Source organism: Etheostoma spectabile, chromosome 23 (genome assembly GCF_008692095.1).
Source record: "Etheostoma spectabile isolate EspeVRDwgs_2016 chromosome 23, UIUC_Espe_1.0, whole genome shotgun sequence".
Classification (NCBI taxonomy): Eukaryota; Metazoa; Chordata; class Actinopteri; order Perciformes; family Percidae; genus Etheostoma; species Etheostoma spectabile.
The window spans coordinates 14,530,187-14,539,755 of NC_045755.1; the positions used below are offsets into that span (position 1 = coordinate 14,530,187).

The 9,569-nt window shown below is 40.7% G+C and overlaps 1 protein-coding gene across 1 annotated transcript in view; it reads right to left on the minus strand.

Annotated features, from left to right (window-relative positions):
• anks1b (ankyrin repeat and sterile alpha motif domain containing 1B) overlaps positions 1-9,569 on the minus strand; it is a 219,654-nt gene that overhangs the window by 103,571 nt on the left and 106,514 nt on the right. The window contains exons 11-12 of the mRNA XM_032505829.1: positions 6,992-7,144; positions 1,931-2,087 (exon numbers count right to left, since the gene is read on the minus strand). Of these exons, the coding sequence (XP_032361720.1) occupies positions 1,931-2,087; positions 6,992-7,144 (310 nt within the window). The remainder of the gene's footprint in view (positions 1-1,930; positions 2,088-6,991; positions 7,145-9,569) is intronic.

The following is a 9,569-nucleotide window of genomic DNA, read 5'->3' on the forward strand; positions in this document are numbered from 1 at the left end:
CACACACACACACACACACACACACTTACTTTACACTGTACAGTATATGGACAGTTCAACTCTCCTATTCTGCCAATCACAGACAAGATAAAGCAAAACAAGCCTCTACAGTGTCCTCTCGGAAGGAGAGGGGTGTCACTAGCAAGGCAGTTCCCATGGCAACATACAGGTGACTCACCAGCCGGTGATGCAGTTGCCATGACAACCTGCAGTGTGTAGCATCGCTATGGGAGGTGAGTGAAAGGGAAGAACACATTGTAGGTGTTTGTTGTCGTGGGTGTCGAAGTATAATGCCGCAGACCAAACTGACAAGACACAGAAAACAGAATTGACTGAAGCGTCCGAGGCTGGAGGATCGACTCGCAGTGAATCCTAAACTGAAAACAGCTTTGAAGACAGTGTTGATGCCAGTGGGAAAATGAACTGAATCAAGTGCTGAATAGTTACATCAGCTGTAAAGCCTTGTTTGGACAGGATTTATATTCCCGGAAGAGATGGGGTAGAAAAAAATATTTGGTATGTCATGTAGTTCTCTGAAGCTTGTTGTTCTGAATGCATTTAAGCCAATGCCAACTACAAAAGTTGCTTTTTATTATAGTGGATTATATTAAAGCGCCCCTATTCAGCATTTTTCTGTCAAAATGTTTCAAATGCTTACAAGTAATGTGAAAGGTGTTACTAATGATGATGAGCTCGAAGGTAATTACCAGCCTGTCCTCAGCTCTAAGGATTTATTTTTTGCATCTTTCAGCTCATTGCCTTGGTTTTACTGCTTTGGTTCAGTCTCACCACTGAACCACAATCAGCAGCAGGAGTTGGTTGAAACAAAAGCAGAAATAAAAGGTAGTAAAAAGTAAATCTTGTACTTAAATGTATCAAGTGACCAGAAACACAACTCAAAATGAATGTAAATGTTGCTGGACATGTAAATAGGAATCCATTGGGGCGGCCTCTAGCTCACCCAGTAAGAGCATTTGCCCCATGCTGGCAGAATCCTGCAGCGGCCCGGGTTCGAATCTGACCTGCAGCCCTTTGCTGCGTGTCGCCTCCCATTTCTCTCCCCCTTTCATGTCTATGCACTGTCAGTCTAATAAAGAGAAAAGCCCCATAAAATAATCTAAAAAAGATATGTGATCTGGGCAGGACTAACATCTGATCACCCAACCTAAAGAAATAAAACCCATCCAAACACGGCTGTAGGCATAAATTTAAACACATTGTTCTCACACTCTCCCACATTTTCCACACCTGTTTATTGCAAGGAAACTTGTGTTAATGTTGATAAACAATACGCTTGGCATAAAGTTGTGATCTTTATAACAGCGGGATGTACATACTATGAATTCTCGAACATGATCACACTGGAAGTCACCATATGTTCCGCTATCCAATTATTTTAAATATACTTTTGAAAATGACCAAAACAAAGTGTGTAAAAAGATCAACAAGAAATAAATACTGTAAAAGAAAAAGAGGGAGTAAGAGCACTGGCAGCAGTTATCATGACCCAAGCACACAGTACACAGCAGTAACCTTACTGAAGGAGGTTTGGAAGGACTAATAGAGTATTTAATATACTTGTAACTCTAGATCCTTAACGTAAGAAGTTCTATTACAGATGTTTTCTTTCCCCAAAATGTTACCAACTTTGATTAAAAAAAATGTAACTTTACTATAAATTGATGAGATATTTTAATGGACTAAGGCTCCTCTGTCGTTGATTAAGAAATACACTAAATACACACTTCATTACATACAAACCTTCCAGTTCCTGGATGTAACTAAACATCACTGTGCAGTTTTACCTAGGTCACTACAATGAGAACTAAGTCACTTTTTAAAAGTGCATGAGTATGGCATCATCTGCCTTTTAGGAACTAAATCTGCGGGTGACACTGATTTCAACAACAACAAAAAAGTGTTGGCCTACCATTGCGTGGAAAGGCGTTGAGCTGGTGGTTGATATCGAGGGAGCAGGGTTTGCGTGTGACGGCTGTAGTCACAGACTCATACGGGTTGTCCTCGTCCTCTGGCAGGAAAACATCCAGAGATGGCGAGGCGACAATCTCTGCTGACCGCTTTGAATCCTGGGAGAAGGGCAGAGAGAAAAACACATAGAATTTTCTTCAGGATGAATAAAGCATCTATCTATCTATCTATCTATCTATCTATCTATCTATCTATCTATCTATATCTATCTATCTAAAAAGAAATGTAAGGGAAATCTGTTAAACATACCACATAACTCAGTAACAGAGTGTGCACAATCTGATGGAAAAAGCTGTTTAAAATCCTGACTCCAGCAGGAACTACCAGCAGTTCCACATTCATTGAGCTAAACACAAACACACCACCATTATTAATTATGTACTGGAACCATACTGGCCTATTATCCCTTCCAACAGCCCATAAATGATGTATTATGTTGATAAATAGTGTTTGGAAAGCAAATTAGGAGCCCACACAGTGATTTTAGGTGCACAATATTACACCAAAGAGAGTCATTTTGAGTTCAGGAGATGTAAAGCACAGCAAAAACGGCAAGAGAAAAGCAAAAAGAGACATTTGATGTGAGCTTGCTAATGTGTGATAAAGAGTGTCTATCCAGGGCCAAATGTCCTCATCTTTGCCTTAGGTGCATCATAAGAAACAAAAAGAAAACACATCAGCTCAGTAATCTCTCAGTTCGGCTCAAGGCTATTCACTCAAGTCCAACCATGTCCTTCACACATTTGGATTATCATGAAAGATTTAGGTCGATGTTCAAAGCAAACACTGAAAATACAGGGTTGTAAAAAGTTTGGACCTTTCTTTCTCCTTGTCTCTTAACAGACCCTTCATAACTTTTGGGTTTTGTTCTCTGTGATCAAGGAGATTTTGCTGGAGCTTTTTTAAAAGAAAAAAATAGCTGTATCAAGTTCTCTGCGAGTGCTGCTGGAGACTTGATCTCTGTAGACTTCTTTTCTCTCTTCATGCAGCTTGTATGTAGGTGAAGCTGTGCCAAAAACCCCACTCGGCCTCTATTATGCGACTCTGCGACTCACTGAGAAAGAACAACACTCCACCAACATCATCCAGTCTCTCACTGCAAGCAATGATGACAATCTTACAATAAAGCTGTTCTCTATACTAGTAGTGTTACTGGAGTTTTGACTGCTTCAGTTACAATTTCTCCACTTCTATCCTACAAAACTGTGATACTGGCAAAGAGTTGGGATAAGAAACAGGGAACCGTATGTTGATTATTCTGGTAAGAATCAGTCCATCATTTTTAGATTTATAGGTTTTATGTGATAGATGTGCGAGAAAATAGCTACACTGCAAAATCCTCTAACATTTTACAAATACGTTTTATAGAGAGATACAATGGCTTTTTTCCAACGTATTAACTGATGAAAGGGGGCTGTTGTTAAGATCTACCGTCTGACAGTGCAATAGCTTCACACATGGTGTGAATGGTTTCAAAAAACAGCAAAAGAACTGATGAGAAATGGGGCACAAATTTCCCTCAAGTACAACAGAGAAAGAGACCTGCAAGCAGGTTTACTGGGGTCTGAGCCCCCGACAAAGGCAAAATCAATCACGAGACCATCTCTGAATAAATATGACTTCATTTGTTACACTTCAACAGACAAAACGTTTCAACAAATATATTTTTTAAATCTCTTTTACAAGTGTTGGATAGTCTACTGTAGCCGGCATCCTTTCCGGTCTCTATCTCAACTGTCTTGGGAAGGCAATATGAAAATATATTATCTGTGAATGAGTAAAATATAATAACTTAATTAAATGCATAATTACTTAATTAAATGATTCAATGCTTAATTAAATGAGCCCTTTTTAATTAATGTTAAAAAAAAAACTATCCTATTTGATGATACAGCTCTCACAAAAAAAACTAGCAAGGATGTTCTTTGGGTTTACTTTTCTTAATTAATACTGTTTGTTAGACTTATTGTAAGTCTCTCTGAATAGAGTATCTGCAAAATGGTTAAATTGTAATTTGCATATTAAATTAAATGATTTGTACCAAAAGGGATTTACATCATTTTGAAGAAACTCTTCATTTGGAGGAATTGATTCAGAGTAACACGTAAGGACATGTTTCTCTGGGCCTGTTATATAATGGTGTTCTCTTGGGGTATTAGAGGAGAATTTCAGATTACATTTTGTTGCTGCATTGGTGAAAAGGTTGGGACCCAAAGGGCTCCAAGAGAGGGATGAGGACCAAAAGGTCCCTTATCTGGCAGGCAGATGTGTACCCACAAAGAATGAAAAACAAAGAGTGAGTAATGTGAAGCAGGGGAAAAGGTTACAAGGACGAGCATCATTTCAGCCAAAGAGACAAAACATTTCTTTAAAGCAACACAGCCTCCTGATGTCTGCCTTTTCCCTTTAACGCAACACTCTATCATCATTTCCGAAGTGTTACTGTCATGGCAACGTGCCCCTGGTTGTACCTTTCCTAATGGGATCAGCGGTAAACTTGTCACCATGGTATTACGTTGGGGTTGTGGTTACGACTGTTCTCAACCGTGCACCGCATAAATCTCTCAACCCTCTGACTCTTTCTCTCCCCCCCTCCCCCTATCCCTCTCAGCCTCCTCTCCTCATTCAACAGCCATTACTCTTCCTTTCATCATCTGCTACTACATTACCCAGACTGCACCAGGCCATCAATCACACCCTGAGCACATTTAAAATGGATTAATCATTCTGGCTGACAGAACAATCAGTCCCTCGATGATTTCTCTCACTCATACTCTCTCTGAGACTTCTTTCACACAACATTTTTTTAAAAGCTCTCCAAACTAAACCCCCACCTTAGTTCCCCCCTTCCTTTTCCTTCTCCATCAGCACTCAATTAGACTGCCATTACCAGCTAATAGAGATCCAGTCAGGCTTTTATGCCTTCACTGTGGCCCAGCCTCAGCTGATACAGATTTGACGTGACAACCTGGTTAGGAGCAGATTTCACCCACAGAGCTGAAGGAACTCTGATGTAGCCATACAGAGCTACTGCGAGTTCCCTGCAGTACATAAAGATAAACTGTATTTGTTTATAAACTTTATCTAACAGCTCAGATTAAAAGAGCCATTACACATCTTCATATTCATTTTTTGTATTTCCTACAGTGTGTTGGCATGCACTTATGTAGGTTATTTATGCTTGGCATTCAGCAGTACCCTGATTTCTAAAACGCCATGTAAACCAGAAACCAGGTTTCTGTAATTGGGGTTGGTGATTAGAGAAACTTGATTTCCCCAATTAGATTTCTCCTGGAGAAAGTCATGTCTACTGTACATGTGATTGGATTTGTGATTGTACCTGTACCCATGTTATCAGACAGGGAAGCATCACTGGGATCAACCCTGTCTCCTAAAAATATACATTTACATAGTTCTTTTGTTTTGCCAGGTACTGTACACTGGAATGGAAACAGCAACCTCTGCTAGTTGTGCACAAAACGCAGGACACCGGAGTGAGATCGGAGACTGAGGTTTGCCTCCAGAGTCCTGCGTTTGATAAGGTTTAGGCAACGAGTAGTTCAGTTAAGGTGGTTTGGGTTAAATGTTTATGAAGTATGTCCTGTCTTGCCCTTAGGTCCCTTTTTTAATATTTAGCCAAGACCACAAACTCCCTTAAATTTAAAAACCTGTGAAAGTGTCTAAATATAAACAAATCCTCCTCTAGTTGCTGCATGCAGATAAATATATATAAAATGAATGATATAGTAGTGATAAATATAGTCAGGGAAAATTTTTTTGCAGAAACATTCAGTATCATTCTGCAACTTGGCAGAAACAATAACGTTCCTCACAATATTGATAGAAAACGTAATCCCTGCTACATTAAGATTCATACAAAACATATTTGCCTTTGCAAATGAGTTGTAATTTCTCAGAGAAAGGGTTGCTATGACAGCAACATGAAAACACATAATCCTAATATTCCAAATAATTCCATCCAAAACCTGACTCAGACTGAAACCATCACAAAGTGGGCTCTAGAAGTCAAAGTCAGTTTCAATGTCTTACAATTCAAACACAAAAGCTGTGGTCTCACTAGAGAGCCTGTCCTCTCACTGCACCATCGACACACATTTCATCACTACGACAGCTAAATAAGGACAAATTAGGGGAGGAACCTGATTACTGAGTGCTGGATTTAGAGAACGTGTTGTTTGAATTCCTGCATAATTGGATTCCACGTAGAAACCTGGTTCCTTGTAAGAACATAAAAGTGCAACAGTGTTTGTCACTTGCACGAAGCTGGAAGAGGGTGCAGTTCTTCAGAACAAACCAAGATGAAGTTGCAATGTTACTGGAAGTGAAAGTAGATTCAAATCAATACAGAGACAAAGGGAGACCATTGTCTTTAAACAGGACGTGACAGTCCTAATTTTAAACCAAACCTAGCTCTAATATTTGTGACGAAAGACAGCTGTGAGATTGAGGCTATCAAACATCACAGCCACGGTCTCATTTGTTTGCAGTAATTACCAAGATGTCACCATGAATTAAAAATGAAATGCGGGAAGTTTTAAAGTGCCACAGGTGGAGTAGCATCATTAATAGATGCGCTGAAGAAAGCATATGAGACAAGCTCCAAGACAGAATGAGTTTAGGAAAGAGATTCCTCTGTAGTGTCTACAGAGAGAAATACAATTATAAGGAGAGAGGGAATAGATAGAAAGCAGTAAATGAAATGAAGGGAAAGATGAAGAAATGAGGAATCACGAATAACGTGTACTGCCTATTAATTTCTCGTTTTCCCACCATGTGCTCAGTCTATTCTTGCCTACCCTTCAGCACTTTTCCTGTCTCTTATCGCTCTCTTTCACTTCATCTCTCATTATTAATCTAAGTCTGCAACAGAAAGAGAGGCCAAAGTTGACAAGGGTAACAAAACCCATTGCCCTGGGTAAAGACAGGGAGGGAAGTAAACACAGGTAGATCAAAGGAGACCAGGATTCAGCTCAACACTTACTTTGGAGTTTGTGTCAGAGAATCCAAAGGAGACGAGCAGGAGACAGAGCAGGAAGAGGAAAATGAGTTTGTATTGAGGAAGCAAAGCAGAGGAAGTGGGAGTGCATTGAGTTAGGAGAAGTGAGTTCCTCACACACATAAACATAGAAAAAACACACAGAAATGCAAGTCAAGTACGAGCAACATGCTTGATTTCTCAAACACAGCACGGCAAGAAGGCAACGGTAAAATATCCAGCTAAGCTGCATTGAGGTAAGCAACGAGTTTAAAGTTTGAGCTATTCTTTTGCCAGCAGAAAACTACTGTGCCCTCAATCTCAAAAAGACACTCACTGGAAAGAAATCCAGGAAAGTCCGGAGCGAAGTCTGGGAGCAGCCGAAAATCTGGAGTTGAAATTAATCCAGCAGTGTGACAACAGGTTTATCTATCTCATATTTTGATGTATCTCACCTCTTCTTACCGCTCAGCCTTGGAGGTGTCAGACGGATTTAAAAAGTGGGAGAAAAGCCTTCATGCGGTTCAATATGAGCAGTCCCTCCTACAAACAAACACACTCTGTCTTGATTCATTCCCCCCCCCCCACCCTCCTTCTCTCTCTATCTATCTTTCAGGGCAGAGATAGGACACAGAGAAACTTGTGTCTGAGCTGAACAGGAAGAGAGCAGACAAACAGAGGCCTACTCTGGCCACTAATTAGCAGGTCGTATGCAGCTCCCAACCAACTGCTGAGGCCAGATTAAGAGTGTGTGTGTGTGTGTGTGTGTGTGTGTGTGTGTGTGTGTGTGTGTGTGTGTGTGTGTGTGTGTGTGTGTGTCAAGGCACCTGCACGTGACCAAAACATTTTATGTAACAATGTGTGATTATATATGTGTGAGAACGCAGTGTGGTGTCTTGTACATGTGTGTGATCATGCGGGAGCCTATGTGCATACTTTATTTGCGCCTTTCTTTGTGTATGAATAATTTAGTCTGCTTGTACTGTGTGTGCATGTATGGCTGATAAGAGCAAATAGGAAATGTGCTGATGCTTTTGTCACGTCCTAGGAACTTCTACCGAACCGTCTTAATTCCTTTGACTCTTCCTCTCGGTCTCTGTCTCCCAACCCAACCCATTGCTTTACACTGTATACTGAGTTTATAGGTCATCAGATATGAATAGAGGCTATAATTTGCTGGCATTTCCTCACAGAGGCTATTTGATTAGAGAGAAAAGGGAGGGGTGGACATCAGAGAGGACAATGGGCCCTCTGAGGCCCTAAATAAGGGGAGAGACAGAGAGAGAGAGATGCAGTCATGAGTGGGCAGTACTGGAGAGACATACTGACCAAAAAACAATTGATGACAAATTAAAAAAAAAAGATTGTAGCATCTTAAACTGGAAGGCTGATTAGCACTAATGTCACGACCTGATGTTAATTAGCTTATTTTAGCATGCATACTAAAAAGCAGGGGAAAGAGCTAGCCTCGCTCTGCTCAAAGTTAAATGTTAAGATATTTGCAATAATAATGCTAACATGCTGATGTAATGCAGGTCTAATTCAAGATTCAAAGATTCAAACAACCTTTATTAATCCCACAATGGGATAATTCCGAATGTTGCAGCAGCAAGTGGAAATATCATATTTGCAGTTTTTTCTGGACTACTGATAGGTTACCAATACCTCTGTGCAGCATCTTCAGCTATAGTGCTTGATTGTAGATATGATTGTGAGCATAGACATTTGTCTCTGTACAGGCACGATGGTTCAAAGCTTCACTGTCACTGTGATGACAAGACTTCAAGAACCTGCACACAGTCACTGCATCCGACGGCTGTTCACCAAGAAATTTGTTCCAATGTAACACTTCCAATATATATGTATTATTTATCCAGAAATGTTCAGCAAAGAAGAGCAAAAGAAAGATGAGATAATAGAGAAATAAAGAGGGCACTTGTTGATCTTCATGACAAATGAGAGTGGAGGAGGCAAAGAGTGGATTAGTAGTGGTGCAGGTTGGTCAGAGCAGTGAGCAGGGATTGCTTTGCAGAATTGGATTTCTCTCCATGGCTGGCTAATTCCTCAGAAATCAGCAAGCTGAGCCACCCACGGGACAGTGACAGTCACTCCTTAGAAAATAACACCCTTCACATTCCCCATGATGGCTGCTGCTTTGAGCAAAGCTCTAACTGTGGCTTCCCCTGGCTCCGCGCTTAATCCCAAAGACACGGCAAGCAGCCAGAGCACGAGGCCAGAGAGCCACCGCTGTGTGACCGAACTTTTCACTGTGTTTATCTGCAAGCCTGACCACTCTGAAAGTTTCAGATACGCGTGCAGCAGTTCGAACAGTTTAATGTTCCACAAACAGTAACAAAGGTTCAATGAAACATTTCAATACATACTAGGACAAGATGAGACAGTAGAGATCAGATAAGCATTTGCATTCATTTTCTTCTCTTTTTGACTTTTTTTCCAGCACGTCCACCTTTCTGTATGTACCAGGAGTTGATGCATAGACTGCACATGAGTGAAGCCAAAACATTTGGATCACCCTGTGGTGTCTGACTGCAGTCTGGCTAGGTCATAACCCCCCCCCCCCCCC